The sequence below is a fragment of the Pieris brassicae genome, chromosome Z (assembly GCF_905147105.1).
Source record: "Pieris brassicae chromosome Z, ilPieBrab1.1, whole genome shotgun sequence".
NCBI lineage: Eukaryota > Metazoa > Arthropoda > Insecta > Lepidoptera > Pieridae > Pieris > Pieris brassicae.
The window spans coordinates 767,945-784,994 of NC_059680.1; the positions used below are offsets into that span (position 1 = coordinate 767,945).

General features: G+C 40.4%; 1 protein-coding gene across 37 annotated transcripts; it reads left to right on the forward strand.

Moving 5' to 3' along the window:
* Positions 1–5,217: 5,217 nt before the first annotated feature.
* Positions 5,218–14,859, forward strand: LOC123718796 (uncharacterized PE-PGRS family protein PE_PGRS54-like). Of its 37 annotated transcripts, XM_045675664.1 has the most exons (8): positions 5,218–5,302; positions 7,071–7,258; positions 9,249–10,160; positions 11,016–11,285; positions 11,968–12,264; positions 12,495–14,034; positions 14,203–14,238; positions 14,299–14,859. In XM_045675664.1, exons 1-8 carry the CDS (start codon positions 5,296–5,298, stop codon positions 14,772–14,774), a joined length of 3,726 nt encoding a protein of 1,241 aa, XP_045531620.1. In that variant the 5' UTR covers positions 5,218–5,295; the 3' UTR covers positions 14,775–14,859. The 37 variants fall into 37 exon arrangements, with proteins under 37 accessions (XP_045531620.1, XP_045531598.1, XP_045531594.1 ...); XM_045675642.1 differs by having other exon boundaries at positions 12,495–14,238; XM_045675638.1 differs by having other exon boundaries at positions 12,495–14,166; positions 14,203–14,859.
* Positions 14,860–17,050: the final 2,191 nt, after the last annotated feature.

Consider the following 17,050-nt stretch of genomic DNA (forward strand, 5'->3'; position numbering starts at 1 on the left):
GTTAAAACGATTAGAAAAACTAAAAAAATACAAATCGAAAATCAAATAATAATTGTAAAGTTATTATTTCATATTAAATTCAATTATTAAAACAGGCAATTATCAAGATCAGATTTTGCAATATAATACTTAGAGCATGGACTTACTTGATTTAGTCCAAAGACGTTGCCAGTATTTTCATTTTTAGAAACAAAAGAATGCGTTTCGCGCGCTTTTTTGTCATATTTTTTAATTGGTCCGCGTGTTCTATTTCTTGACTGCCAGTATCCTCATATGTCGACCTCTTTGGTTATTGAAATCTATATTAATACATAAAGATTACAATTTGTATGTATGTTTGTTACGAATTGGCTCAAAAAGTATTGGACCAATTTTAAAACTTTAACGTTTTGCACCATTATCATTGATATAAGCTATTGTAATTGCAAGAAAAATATAAGGGTCCTACTAAAACTACACTAACGTTACACAAGTTTTGTGCCTATTAAATATCTTACATCGCATGCGCTGCGAAAACTATTAATGATAGAACAAAAAAATATTTAGCGATATTAAAGAACATATCAACATCTACAAAATAACTGTAGTTATGTCACTATAACTACTTTTAAAACATTTTATAGGAATTTTGAGGAAAATTAGACCATGTTATTTATACCTTTGCCTAAATCCTAACCTAAATAAACGATGTCTAAACAATCAAGCAAGGCTGTTAGTACTTTTTAGTTCGAATCGTCCATTCGGAAGATAACACGAGTTTAATAAAATTGGAATTAAAATAATTCGCCGCATCTGACAATGGCTTTCTTAATCACTACGTATGAGTATTGACTGTAGACTGTAAAGTAATAATTAAATATAAATAAATACATTTTTTCACACATAGTACAAAAGAAACGTGAAATACAAAAAAAATCAAAATAATAATAAAAAATTGTACTAATAATTAATCGGCAAGCCGGTTGGTATTCTTTAAACAGCTTGTCCTTGGACATAGGCCTCCTATCTGGTTCTAGCTTTACGCATCCACATAGGGCCAGCTACGCTCAGCACATCTTCCCATCTTTTTATTTGTCTTCCTCGTTTTCTTTTGTTATAGCGAGGAAGCCATTCCACCACTTTCTTCGTCCATTTATCTTTATCCTCTCTCATAATGTGTCCTGTCCATTTCCATGTGCGAGGACAGGACGGGCCGCTAGTAATAAATACAGTACTAACACGTTCCAAATTCAAATAACTTTTAAACACAGACAATTGATAGGAACAAAAGAGAAAAGGATATTCGCCCGTCTTTGTTTTTTTTTTAATTTAATTGGTGCGCGTGTTCTATTTGTTGACTACTAGTAACCTTTCATACAATTCCGACGTAATTTAAACGTTAAGTATCAATATTCACATTCTAAATTTAAATAACTTTTGATCGCTACGTATAAGAACAAAAGAATGCAAGCGTTTCGCGCGTTTTTATTTTTACTGTTTCTTTTTAAATTTTTCTGATTATTTTTGACAGCCAGTAGCATTTTCACATAATAACAAACTGTTTAGTCACACATTCCAAATTCAAATATTTTATGTCAAGTCTAGCGTCCTAAACGACAAGAATGATTCAAATTTTATACCAATATCAAGGGCCTCAATTATCTAACACGTTTAATTAATAATTTGTTTAGTAAAATACTCATTGTATGTAAAACAAAGAAATATTAGATTTTTGAATATAGAATGTGGGTATTGTTGCTAAATGTTACGTAGACGTATAACAAGTTTTGTTTAATAGACAACTTGGCGTCACACAGCTTAAAATAAGATACCTATATCGCTGGAGCTGTAATAGTTATTTATTAGGTAAACAATCCATCGATATATAAGCGACTAAACAACGCGAGTTTTTATGAGACATTTCATTTAATATCCAGAAACTATCAAATTACAAAGCCGTTTCTATGGGACTGGGTCGCTGCTGATCATCCTGATCGGTCCACGGACAAAGGAGGATATATATATTTCATTCATTATTAACATACTATAAATCTTATTTAGTTTATATGACAAAAAAATCTTCCTAATTCGTGTTTTTTTGAAGTCGGTTAAACGCTGAAGGTCTAACAAGTAATGTAAGGTTAAAAGTGCATCACTCTCATGACTCTCATTTTCCCTAAAGTACTACAGTACGCAATATATCGCGCATTATCATATATATTAGTCACTATCATTGTCTATCAGTCTTAAATATTTAAGCTTTGGAGTTTAGGTACTTTAATATATTGGTCGAAATTCTTCCAAAGAGAAGAAAGTACAATTATTTTTCAACGAAACTAATTTTCTGTGTCTCTATTAATCGTTTGGGTTTCAAAGTGATTTGAATTTGGAACGTGTTTAAAATGTATTCAATCTTTCAATAGATATTATAGAGGTAACTGGCAGTCAATAAATAATCTACGCGTACCATATAAAAACGCATTCCATTTTTGAATTTGGACTTGGTATATTGTTACTAAATATTACTATAACCAAAGAGTTTGATATTGTTGTTGGTTACTGGCAGTCAATAAGTAGACCACGCGTACTAATTAAAAAGCATACAAATAAAAACGCGCGAGACACATTGGATTTTTGAATTCGGAATGTTTATATTGTTACTAAATGTCACTATTTTTTGACAACAATTCATTAAAATACAGATGCTGAGATTTGGGAACTTATTAAGTTAAACTTAATAATAAATTTAAAAAAAATATTTAATTATAAATGTTTTTTTACTATTATTTTCTTTTGCAACTGTTTCCAACACGCCTGAGTGAGTGTGTCATACCTAAAGCCACAAGCGACAAAGGCGGATTACGAAGTTCCACCCGTATCACCGTATTCCGCGCACCACCACGAAGAATTCTTAAAACCTTCTTACTTGCGAGCCCTCTGGCAATATCTATCCATGGGCAGTGGCATCACATAACATCAGGTGATCCTGCCCATTTCCATTAAAATTAAACAAAATTGAAATCGGCTTAATTTCTTTCATTTATAACAATCCTATCATTATTTTATTTATCTTTAAGATATGATTAAAATACAGAAGCAAAAATATTTAAATTAATTTGTTATTTATAAAAATATCTTTTATCATCGTTTAATCTAAAATGACTTTCATCAAAGCAAAAACATTGCATTTAGGTTATTTTCCTGGTGGGTTTTACCGACGATATCATGAAAAGTGATAGTGGTACTCCCCGTCTACTATATTCTCCAAAAGAAGCCTTGACAAAGTTTGACCAGCACTAAACCACGACTACCAGCGACTTCCAAGCCTCAACAAACCTCATCTCAAAATGGAGTTGGGGCCAATGTTACCTTAATAAACATCTCCCTCTAGGAGCGACAGACAGTCCCTGCAGAGGCTGTTTCAGCGCAGAGGGATCAGTTACAGGTGGCTTCTCAAATTAGGGTTTAAGTGCGGAAACGTACCACGAAATGACAGTGCACTACACATGTAGATAGGCCTACTTCTTTTCCTAGTAGAAGAAGAAGTTACTAGAAGGAACCGGAAACCTCATATAATATAGGTAATGAGTAAGTCTTCCAATCGTTGAAGTCACCTTCATCTCGACGTCCGTTGTTCCGCAACTGGTTTAGTTTAACTTTCTTTTCTGGGACTATCGCAGGGAAGTAGGTGAGGGCAGTACTCCTAGATGAATATATGGATACGCGAAAGCTCTGTTCAATGGTGCAGCCGCCGAGCTTACAATCGATTGATTACTGTTTGATCTTTTGATTAAAAGAACAATGAATTGATGATTCTGAGCCGTGTATGAAGCTCTTCAAGCGTGATAACGGCTAACACCAAAACAACCCAAAGTCAAAGTAAAAAATCATTTATTCATATAGGTAACACAATGTACACTTATGAACGTCAATAAAAAAGAACATTAAATGCTTCTAATTTTACATTTACTATCAGTTCTCAAAACAAGGGCATAGAACGGAAGAGAGGAACTGGCAATAAACTCTCCGCCACTCTTTTTAATCGCCAAGTTTTTTTTGTATTACACAACGTTTGTATGGAGCTGCAATGACATCAGCAGGATGCATGGTGAAATAGGAGCACGCACTTACATTCTCGTGGGAACAACATGCAAATACATAGTCGAAATAACTAACATCACCGCATACACGAATTCAACCACAAGGAGCACCTATTCACGAGTATCACACATGGCCAGCCATCGGCCCCCTCGCCATATATTAGGGAGAGAGGCAACGCGACGCATGTGAACTTGGCTACAGAAGAAAATAATAATAATTCTGATTATAATCAGATAGATCAGGTATACCCAAATAATTTGATACCACATGGATGACGGTTTGTTCCCACTTTACATTAAAACAGTAGTGGATGTTGACGATCGCCCCAGAGTCTGGAAATGCAGCTGAGAGATTCAGTCGTGTCACCTCTTCATACTGGAGCAATTTGTATCCAGCTAGGGTCGTTTAAATATTCATTTATATTATAATACGCCATATAATGATTAAAAATCCCGAAAAACTTAGATATTACAAAACCAGAGGACATTATTTACTAATCTGTGGTCGAGTATAGTGTCTAATATTAATAAAATGGAGCCACGGACCCTTGTTTGTTTGGACCCCAGTTCTGCCGCGCACCACCACTATGTGGAACCTGAGCTGCCCACTGAAGTATTTCCGAACCAATTTGACTTAGGGCCCTTCAAAAAAAGAGCGCTCCAAACCACTTCGGCACAGGTCAGCAAAGCACTTGAGAGCCTTCTGGCAATGTGAGTGTCCCTGCCCCGTTCTGTAAAAAAATCCATCAGAAGCAAGCATCATCCCTCTGTCTTCTTTGCCGATGAGTAGGGAAGTCTGTGGTACAAATTTAATGACGTGGAGTAAGTGATACCTGTATCTTTATAACATATTTCGTTTATTTTATTTTTATGATATATCGCAAACTTTTGCTGCTGATTGCCTAAATTATACGCATTTTGGACATACATGATTTTTTTAATAGAATAGGGGGGGGGGGCAAACGAGCCCACAGGATGCCCATTTTTTGTGGGTGCGTTGGCAGCCTTTTAGTCATCAAGGCGATGGCTGATGATAATTACAAAGAACATTGAATTAACAGGAAGGATTAGGGAAATGATATAATCATATCAATTCATTTATCATAATCAGCACATATAGTATATATATTAGCTTTGATTATAATTTAATCAGTACGAAAATTAATTAAAGAGAAGAGTGTTGTAATCGTAAAAAATTCGCGTCAAATCGGACGCTATGATAAGTGAGTATATTTTTTAAATGCGTAATTGTTTACTAATTAAATTTTCTGCCGAATGGAATCGTTTTAGGTCTGGGCCTCAGATTTCTGTATCTTTTTCGTGATATTATAGGCAAGTAGGTGGTCATCCTCCTGTCACACGCCGTCTTGAGTCTAAGGCAAGATTCCTCACGATGTTTTCCTTATACGAGCGAATGTTCACATAGACAGTCCATTGGTGCAAAGCCGTTCTTCCTCTCAGGGATGAGAGTCACACGCTGAAGCCACTAGGGCAACACTGCTCTGCCGGTAGTTAGATTTTCAAATATAATAGTAAAGTTAGCTGCTATTTATTTATTTGTTATATTATTATTGGCCTGCTATGTGTGGTTTGAGCCCCGGGTGTGCCCCAATGGACTTTCTATGCTTACTTCAACATTCGCTCAAACAGTGAAGGAAAGTAAAAGTTTCTTGATAACTGTTAGATCGCAGCCCTTTCTGGACCTCTAGTGACTACCATCACCGTAAATCACTGCAATGACACTGAAACACGCTAACGAAGTTATATACAACATCTCAACATTAGCCACTGTCTTCAGGTCAGTTAGTGGTGGACGAGGAGCCTCTACCTTGGAGGAACAGTACACCATCTTCCCTCTACCTAGTTCTTCGTCGTTTAAAACGTAAAAGGATGGAATTGTCGACGTCCAATCCCTTTCCGAGAGACTTGATCTTCGGCGTTGCGTAGAGACGTGGGATCTCTCTGCATCTTCTACTGACTTTCATCAGAGTTCAGAGTTTCATCATCGACGTCGAAGTACATGAAATACCACCCATATCACCTCGACGTCCCTTTTATATCTGAGCGTTTCGTTAGGTAGTTTTTGCACTACCACTATATGGAACCAGCTACCCACTGCTTTCCGAACCAATTAGACCTAGGATCCTGCAACGTAACAATTCCTAAAAGACCGACACTTGGGAGCCCTGAGTTGCGAGCGAGTGTACACAGGCGGCAATCACATCACATCAGATAAGCTTCCTGTAAGTTGTCTATAAAAAAGGCCGCCAACGCACTCGCACCTCTGGTCTACCTCACGCCTCTGGCATTAAATAGCCAAAGGCGTCGTCAGATATTTCCGAACCAATTTGTCTAAGGCCCCTCAAGAAAAGAGCGTATCAATTCCTAGCAAGCCCTCTGGTATTGACAGTGTCCATGGGGGTTAACATCAGGTGAACCCCCTGCCCGTTTGCCCCAAAAAAATGGAATAACTCAGAAGCGGTAATTAAATATTATCTACTATTTAGCTACTTACTTATTATCGGTAGTGCAGAGATAACAGGCCATTTCCTACATGTAATCATATGATTCAAATTCACGTATTTAATTGCGCAATGACGAAATGTGATTTGAAGCTAGGCTTCATTTCGAAGTCCGGGAAAAGGCTATTTTTATCCTGGACGAGTCTATATGAAAATCTTAGTATGTAGTATCTTAGTACAAATTTCTGGTTAACAATCCTATCCATCAGCAAACATAGGTTTAATATAGGAAACGGGGAGGAGGCTCTTCTGATGTTAAGTAATTTGGCATGGCTGATGGCCTGTAAGGGCCTTTACTTGATCGCCTGATGCCCTCGAATCTGTTAGTCATGATGAGTTTGTCTGGATTTTCTGGAAGTCTGCGTTTTACATGTAAAAAACTCAGTATGTAACAAACTATCGAGAGACTATTTTTCACCTGTAACGTTTTACCTGTATTCGTCACGTTACCCATGTTGATTTGTTCCAGTTAAACTTCTTCTACTGGGCCTCGTAGGTCTATCCTACGCCAGGCCACAGTTGGAATGTCCTAACGACGGCCAACAATACCTGATACCCCACGAAACCGAATGTAACCAGTACTACATATGCGAAAATGGACGGCGTGTTGCGTGGTCGAAATGTCCGAAACAAACGTTCTTTTCGTCGGAAAATCAGGTAAGACTCTTCTCGCTGCTCCTCCCCAATGCTGCTACGAAAGTATTTGTAGAGAACTGTCCTAGATTCAATGAAATTGAGGCATATTACTGATCGAGCGAACATATTTAAATTTTGTGTTTGAGACAGCATTCAGTGCCTGGTAAGTGACGTCAGAGCTGGTGCTGTCACCCGAATAAGTATCGCAATACAGCGAGAAAATAGAGCATTACACCACAGGGAATTTTTTTTAATTTGTTTTTATTTTCAATTTATCCACGGAAAGTTTCACGAACTTCGTAAAATTATTCAATGTCAAAAGCTGATTGCTATTTTCTAATGATAACGCAATCTAATTATGATAAAAGGATTATATATATTGATTATAAATCAAAGTTATCAATAATACATTGAAACTATAAATCTAAAAATTTATGATGCTAGCGACGATAAGGACTTTCCTGAAATTTTAATAAATATTAATGTAACAGTTAGCATGTAGTAGATAATAATGTATAGTCGATTACCTCGATTCTATTTTCGTTTCCCAAATTTTCATTCATGAATCTGGACTTGTTCCCCTGGACGAGCTACTACCTGATTTTTATCCATTGGATAAAGAACTATTTTATAAATTATTTTTCCTGCAATAATAATACCAATCATTTATGGTGGCTCCGCTTATGCATTGTCAATTTCTTTATAATAAATTTTCAAATTTTGCGAATATGCCTTTAATAAATAGAACACATGTACTAAATCTATTTTAATATCTTAGAAAAACAATCTTGTATTTCAAGGAACTTTCGATTTTGCTTTTCAATTTTCTTTCGTACATTTTCATGGAAACATGATATATTCTACATTGCTTTTGCGAATGCACTAATCCATTTTCTTCAGCGAATGCCATATTTTTTACCAAATTCCACATCATGACCTATTAAGTACAGAGATGACGATCGACAAGGGGCCCATCGTCCTCAAAGTCATCCACAAAAGCTGGTCGTATACCAAGCATAGAACTCATAGACTGCTCAGGTTCTGGATCATGTCCATGAAATGAATCTGTCAAAATCTGCCTTCAAATATTATGATAATTAATAAAAAAGTATAAAACGTACGTTTCGTTTAACGAATTTCAATACGATACAGTTACATATTTAAAAAAAAAATCTTAGACGCAACTCCAGTCAAAATTACTTGGCCTTTCTAATCAAGGATAAATTTTTAATTTGTCCCTTTAAAGCTGGCATTAGCTCGCTGTATTGCGATACTTATTCGTTGAAAGCACCAGCTCGGGTCACCTATCAGGTGCCAACTTAAATCTTTAATAAGCTGTGCACTAGAACCCCTCGGCCCATGACTGCCCCAAAGGGACAAAATGAAACTTGGAGGAAAGGCATATTATTTTCCATTTGCTCTGCGCTCGCTCCAGCTTTTGTGCTTGTGCACACAAGTATATTTGTGTTTTGAAAATTTATACTTTAAAAAACTATACAGTGTGTGTTCCAGAGGAAAAAAAACTAGCACAACAACCTTTTAAGTAAAAGCAGTGTTGGCCTATAACCTCCCTCATCGTAGGGTCGAACCGCGGCTTTGTGTTTCTTCCTATGAGCGCGTTTAACATCCGCACGTACGAAGGAGAACATCGTGAGGAATCATGCCTTACACCAAATTTTGGCGTATGTCAGGCACAGATACATAAATCTGAGGCCCAGACCTAAAGAGGTTTTAGTGCCACTGGTTCTTTCTTTTGGTATTTATTTCAGTTATGAGTTTCGGACTCATAGCTGAAATCAATTTGTAATTTTAAAAACCTTGCTGTGTTTATTATTTGCTATTATTATTAGAAGACTAGGCTGTTAATGTAACGGCTAATAAAGATGTTTGGATGTGACATAACAAATGTGGTGGACAGAGAAATATTCTCTAATTTGTGGCCCACCGTCACATAAATTATGTATTTTGTTTTTAATAAATAAGATAATTATATTTTTACGTTATTTTACAGAGCTGCGGTGATTTTCTTGCTTCGAACTGTAACCCCAGAAGAGGCCGAGATGGGGAAGATGGCGAAGATGGCAAGAATGGGGAAAACGGTGGTGGTCACGCCGGTCTTGGTGGGGCTAAAGGCCTATCTGGTGGCGTAAATGGTGGTAACGGTGGCAACGGCGGAAATGGAGGCAATGGAGGTGATGGCGATGGAGCCGGAAGTGGTGGAAATGGTGGTGGTGGCGGTAACGGAGGAAATGGCTCCGGTGCTGGCAACGGTGGTAATGGAGGAGGTGGCGGTAACGGAGGAAATGGCTCCGGTGCTGGCAACGGTGGTAATGGAGGAAGTGGCGGTAATGGTGGAAATGGTGGAGATAGCTCTGGTGCCGGAAATGGAGGCAACGGAGGAAACGGCGGAAATGGTGGAAATGGTGGGGAAAACTCTGGTGCCGGAAATGGAGGCAACGGAGGAAACGGCGGTAATGGTGGAGGCGGAGGTAACGGTGGCAATGGAGGAAGTGGTGGAAACGGCGGAAATGGCGGAGGTGGTGGAAACGGAGGAAATGGTGGAGGTGGAGGTAATGGTGGCAATGGAGGAAGTGGTGGAAACGGAGGAAATGGTGGAAATGGAGGCAACGGTGGAGGTGGTGGTAATGGAGGCAACGGTGGAGGTGGTGGTGATGGCGGCAACGACGATGGAGGCAATGGAGGAGGTGATGGAAATGAAAGTGAAGGAGACGATGAAACCGGAAGTGAAGGTGGTAGCGGCGGTGGTAATGATTCAGGCACTTACCCAAATGGCTGCCCGAAAGATTACACAGTAGAGAAACTTCTCCCACATCCGGATTGTGATAAATTTTACCAATGTGTACATGGAGATTATCAAGAAATGCCATGCGCCCTTGGTACTCAGTTCAGCTACCGTTTGCAGGTTAGTTCACTTTAAAAACTAAATTAAATTAAAATATAATAAGTTATGAATCAGGCTCCAATACAATACAGGTATGGAGAGTCAGACCTGCAGCTGAGTTTTATCATCGGACGTCGTGGCATATGAAATTCCACTCGTATCACCTCGACGTCTCTTATTGAGCGTTTGACTCGACTTGGGTTCCTTTAATAGTGTACCAATTCTTAGAAGGCAACGTACTGATTGGCCGGAGGCCACTGGCAACTGGCAGGAGCCAGTTTTTCGTTATAAGTGATTCGTTAGAAGTCTTGTTAGTTTATTAACCATACAACATTTTTTTTGTTTCAATGTCTTTAAATTTATAAGGCTTTCCCATTCCTCTTTGTCTTGAGTAACAAACATTCAGTCTTTTACCTCATCTATCCAACTTCTTTTGTATTCATCTCTTTCCAATAGGTCCGGTCCATTATGTTGTTTCAAGATTTTGATATGCCCATTTCAGCCTTTAAGCATGTACAAATCTGTACGTACTGTTTGGTTACAAATATCTCGATTTTCAAGTTTAAAATGCTTAATTCGGTTACTATATAACATGATTCTGAACTTATGCAAACAAAAATTTGATTTCCTCTGAATACAATTTTGAAAGCTAATCAAAACTGCATGCACTTTTTACAAGTGTATCTTATTCAAGCCAATAATAATTTATCTTCTCAAGTCTCTTGTTAATATGACATACAGGAGTTGGCTTCAACCCTAGGCCTACAATATTTCTACCTATCTCTAGACGCAAGTTGCAATTTAGACAATTGCAGCTATAAAAAAATAATAAAAAAAACTAATAAAGGGAGAATATTACCAATACACTGGTTTTAGAACTGCACCTGGCCATACCTGTCCGACTGTGGTGACAATGAAAGCAATGGTGGCGGCGGAAATGGAGGCGGAAATGGAGGAGGAAATGGAGGCGGAAATGGTGGCGGAAACAACACCGATTATGAAACGTACCCAAACGGCTGTCCCACAGACTACTCAATCGAAAAGTTGTTCCCTCACGCTGATTGCGACAAGTTCTACCAGTGTGTACACGGTGACTACCAAGTAATGCCATGCGCTCCTGGTACACAGTTCAGCGACAAATTACAGGTAAAGAAATAGTTATGATTAATTATCATTCCGTGTTAAGAACGTCTGTGCACCAATCGACTTTCTATGGGCGCATTTAACGTTCGTTTGAACGGTGAAAAAAATCATTGCGAGGAAATTGACTTGACTTAGACTTAACGGCGTGTGTCAGGCATACGCCAATTGCGACAAATGTTACTAGTGTGTACATGGAGGGTACAAATTGCAGGAAAAATAAAAAAGTGTAAAATAACAAACAATATAAACATAATAGCTTATATAAGCACATATAAGCTTCACCTACTAGGAGTACATATCACTTGCCCCGGGGAACAAAGTCGTAAAGGACTATCACGTCTATTTTGACAATTAGTTATTTACCAGCTATTTACACGAAATACATAACAACACTGTTCCTTTCATTTGATATATATATATATATATATATATATATATATATATATATATATGTATATATATTTGTACATGTATGGTACTTATTATCCATAAAAATTGTCATAAGCATTTCCTTCTTTTATTTTTCCAGAAAAATAATTTATTTTGCTTTTACGACTTTGTTTCCCGGGGCAAGCGATTTATTGTTCTTTATTGGAAATTTAAAAATTTTAAGGGCTGGTCGCTGAAATCACATTTGGTATAATTCTGTGAACATACAAAAATGCTAATTATTGTTTTGTGGTAGAAATGCACTTGGCCAAACCAATCTGATTGCGGTGAAGACAGTGGAAACGGTGGTGGTGGAAATGGAGGCGGTGAGGGCGGAAATGGAGGCGGTGGTGGTAATGGAGGTGGTGGTGGAAACGGAGGCGGAAATGGAAATAATACCGACTATGAAACATATCCCAACGGTTGTCCTAAAGACTACAGCATTGAAAAGCTGTTTCCTCATCCTGACTGCGACAAATTCTACCAGTGTGTCCACGGTGGCTACCAAGTAATGCCATGCGCACCTGGTACTCAATTCAGCTACAAGCTGCAGGTAATTAAGATGTTATATATTCTAGATTATATATTTGGAATGTGACTAAAATAAAAAATCACTATATTTTACGATACTTGGTAATACAGAGACATATCTTGTTCTAATATAAATCTGGAGCTCGTTCCTTTAACATCCTATTACCCTAATAGGGAAGACATACGAAAATTTTATTAATATTACTTAAGAAAAAATAAATAGCATTAAAACTTTATATTCTCTTATTACAGAAATGTACATGGCCCCATCTTTCTGACTGCGGTGACGGTGGGAACGGTGGCGGCGGTGGAGGTGGAGAAGATGGTGGAAGCGGAGGTGGAGATGGTGGAAACGGAGGTGGTGGCGGAGGTAGTGGAGATGGTGGAAACGGAGGTGGAGGTGATGGCGGAAACGGTGGTGACGGCGGCAATGGTGGAGATGGCGGCAATGGTGGAGATGGTGGCAACGGAGGTGACGGCGGTAGCGGAGGCGACGGTGGTAATGGCGGAGATGGTGGTAACGGAGGTGACGGCGGTAATGGTGGAGATGGTGGAAATGGAGGAGATGGTGACGGCGGCAATGGTGGAGATGGTGGAAATGGTGGAGATGGCGGAAATGGCGGAGATGGTGGAAACGGAGGTGACGGCGGCAATGGTGGAGATGGTGGAAATGGAGGTGACGGCGGCAATGGTGGAGATGGTGGAAACGGAGGTGGAGGTGATGGCGGAAACGGAGGTGACGGTGGAAACGGAGGTGACGGCGGCAATGGTGGAGATGGTGGAAATGGAGGTGACGGCGGCAATGGTGGAGATGGTGGAAACGGAGGTGGAGGTGATGGCGGAAACGGAGGTGACGGTGGCAATGGTGGAGATGGTGGAAATGGAGGTGACGGCGGCAATGGTGGAGATGGCGGAAATGCCGGAGATGGTGGAAACGGAGGTGATGGCGGCAATGGTGGAGATGGTGGCAACGGAGGTGACGGCGGTAACGGAGGCGACGGTGGTAATGGAGGTGGAGGTGATGGCGGAAACGGAGGTGACGGTGGCAATGGTGGAGATGGTGGAAACGGAGGTGATGGCGGCAATGGTGGTGGAGGTGACGGCGGTAATGGTGGAGATGGTGGAAATGGAGGTGATGGCGGAGGTAATGGCGGAGATGGTGGAAACGGAGGTGACGGCGGCAATGGTGGAGATGGCGGCAATGGTGGAGATGGTGGCAACGGAGGTGACGGCGGTAACGGAGGCGACGGTGGTAATGGAGGTGGAGGTGATGGCGGAAACGGAGGTGACGGTGGCAATGGTGGAGATGGTGGAAATGGAGGTGACGGCGGCAATGGTGGAGATGGTGGTAATGGAGGTGATGGCGGAGGTAATGGCGGAGATGGTGGAAACGGAGGTGACGGCGGCAATGGTGGAGATGGCGGCAATGGTGGAGATGGTGGCAACGGAGGTGACGGCGGTAACGGAGGCGACGGTGGTAATGGAGGTGATGGTGACGGTGGCAATGGTGGAGATGGTGGAAATGGTGGAGATGGCGGAAATGGCGGAGATGGTGGAAACGGAGGTGACGGCGGCAATGGTGGAGATGGTGGAAATGGAGGTGACGGCGGCAATGGTGGAGATGGTGGAAACGGAGGTGGAGGTGATGGCGGAAACGGAGGTGACGGCGGCAATGGTGGAGATGGTGGAAATGGAGGTGACGGCGGCAATGGTGGAGATGGTGGAAACGGAAGTGGAGGTGATGGCGGAAACGGAGGTGACGGCGGTAATGGTGGAGATGGTGGAAATGGAGGTGGCGGCGGCAATGGTGGAGATGGTGGAAATGGAGGTGACGGCGGTAATGGTGGAGATGGTGGAAACGGAGGTGGAGGTGATGGCGGAAACGGAGGTGACGGTGGCAATGGTGGAGATGGTGGAAATGGAGGTGGCGGCGGCAATGGTGGAGATGGTGGAAATGGAGGTGACGGCGGCAATGGTGGAGATGGTGGAAACGGAGGTGGAGGTGATGGCGGAAACGGAGGTAACGGTGGCAATGGTGGAGATGGTGGAAATGGAGGTGACGGCGGCAATGGTGGAGACGGCGGCAATGGTGGAAATGGTGGCAATGGTGGAGATGGAGGCAATGGTGGAAATGGAGGTGGAGGTGATGGCGGTAACGGAGGTGACGGCGGCAATGGTGGAGGTGGTGGAAACGGTGGTGATGGAGGCAATGGTGGTGGCGGTAATGAAGCTAACAGATGCAAAGAGAACTGCCATGTTCCATTCTGGAGACATGAAACCGACTGTGACAAATTCTGGCGATGCGACAATAACGAAGTTGTTCTTGGAGTTTGTTCTGAAGGCCTTAGGTTTAATGAGGAAAAGCAGACCTGTGACTTCTCCTGCAACGTTGATTGCCAGAGGGCTGATATTCAGTCCACTGCTACCATTGATGGCTTAAAGGTATTCCTTCCATGGAACAAAGTTGACTCCCTTCTAGAAATCGCTAAAAACACCAAGAAAATAAACAATCGCTCATACTACGGGTACTAAAATATATTTAAAAATAATTTGTCCAAAACACTCAAAATGATTGTATAGAAAACGTTGTTATTTTTTATTAAATTGTTAATGTGAATTGCTATTTTATTTTGACCACTTTTAACTAATTTGAGGTTAACAATTTCGGCACTCAATTTGATATGTTGTTTTACAAAAACGATGTGTGCAAAGATTTTCGAGTTTGTAACAGATTTTCATATCTGGCTTCATCGTGCGACTCTTATCACTGAGAAAACCACGACTGTGCACCAATAGACTTTCTATGTACGCATTAAACATTCAATCGTTGAAAGGAAAACATCGTGAGGAAACCAGCTTGCTTTAGGCATAAAGTTGGCGTGTCAAGCTGATCAACTACTTGCCTATCAGATTGATGATTATGAAACAGATATTGAGGCCCAGACCTATAAAGTTTGAAGAGGCCCTAGAGGTTAGACAAGGTTCATTTTGATCGGAGAAAACACTTTATTGTTACAGTTTTCAATTTATTCAAAAACACTTTTTTTAAACTCTGTGAAACTTTTGGATACTCATTAGAGGGCTCGCGAGTTCGTTGTCCGCCTTTTAATAATTACGCTTCTTGTAGAACCCTGCCTGTAGGACATAGGGATATCGAATTGGTTTGGAACTCCCTGTCGTCTATCGACACTCAATGCCAGAGGGCTTGCGAGTACGTTGTCTGCCTTTCAAGGATTGGTACGCTCTCATCTTGAAGGACCCTAAGTCGAATTGGTTCGGCGAAAGGGCTCACACGTGCTGCCTGTTATTAATAAATACGTATCTTGAAAGAATAAAATCAATGACCGAACTGACCGTTTATTAATTAATAATTATGTTTACTACGTAGGTATATAAATATTATATCTGTATATTTGGATGTTGGAAATATGTACGTAATGACGAAGGAATTTATAATTCTACATTATCTTAGGATTAGATTTTTATCGATAAAATCAGTTCCAAGAACTGAATAATTCGTTTATAGGCGAACAAAGAAATGTTAATTCACGGTGCAGATGATGGATGGTGTAAACGCACCTGGACAGACAAAACTTAATACTGTGTATCTAATATACCGCGGCCCAAAACTACTCCAAAGGGAACAAAATCAAAGTTGGAGGAGAGACTCTTATCTTCTCCCCCTGCTCTGCGGACGCGGCAGCTTTAGTGCTTGTCTGAGGGTGGTGAGACGGGGCTAACGTGTCCACACAAATAGCATCCATAGCATAAAACGAGGTTAACGTAAAAGGTTAACGTATAAAACTTCCATACATTTGACCTAGGTAATACATTTGATTACACCTACAAAAAAGGCCTACAGGAGGTCCAAACACGTCTTAACAGATCCGAATGATCCAATCACCGTATGACAGATTTAAAACAAAATGGCACAGTCTAGTGACCTTTGGTCCAGACCCCCTATCCCCGCGTCGGCCCGAACCGAGGTCCGAGTCTCGGATGAGAAGCCCTTGAGAAGCGCTTGGCGCGGGAAACGCCTATTCCGACCGAGCTACGCTCCTCAGCCCGAGCTGAGCTGTAAAGGTCCTTATTATATATTTTTTTTAAATCTCCAACATATTACTGATCGACTTGGTTATCTTTCTCTACGCAGAGAATCTAATGTGTACTATGGAGAGTATTGCTGCCTCGTTTCAACACCGTAAGAGCCGTAACAATTAAAATCCGTTAAGAAAAAATCTCTGTTACCTCCCTTTGCGTACCGCTTCAGTAGATGTTTCGGTTTTGCCAGCCTATTCTTTTTTAATTTATCAGTAAATAAATGACCAGTACGTGGCTTATAGGCTAGGTAACAAGTCCTAAGTCATCATTTTTAAATACGCAACATGGTTCTAGGTGCTATCTTCATCTCCCGAGATAAAATCTTTTGCTTTCGGACAGGATTTCTTCGAATTATTTCCCTTACTGCTTTGACCATCTTTTTCGTACGAACACTATATGGACGGCCAGATCTTTTTCTGTCACAAGCAGAGGTCTCGTACTCGGTATACAAACATTTCACTAATACCAAGCGTATGGAATGTTTTACAAATTGCATCTGGCTCCATACCTACTTTGTGTAATGCAATCACAGCGATTCGGCACCACACTCCATTTTAATGTCGCAAAATATTGTACAATGTATTGGCGCCAAAATAAGAAAACACAATGAACAATGACATAAAAATGACAGATTCCAAATTCAAATGTAATATTTTGTTTATTTTCAATGGTAACAGTATTATGGTCAGCAAAAAAGTAAAAAATTC

Bases quoted from the DNA above. Each gene is read 5' to 3' on its own strand.
- LOC123718796 (XM_045675636.1), top strand. The intron at 7,259-9,248 runs GTAAGACTCTTC...GTTATTTTACAG, and splicing joins TCTTTTCGTCGGAAAATCAG to AGCTGCGGTGATTTTCTTGC. The intron at 10,161-11,015 runs GTTAGTTCACTT...CACTGGTTTTAG, and splicing joins AGTTCAGCTACCGTTTGCAG to AACTGCACCTGGCCATACCT.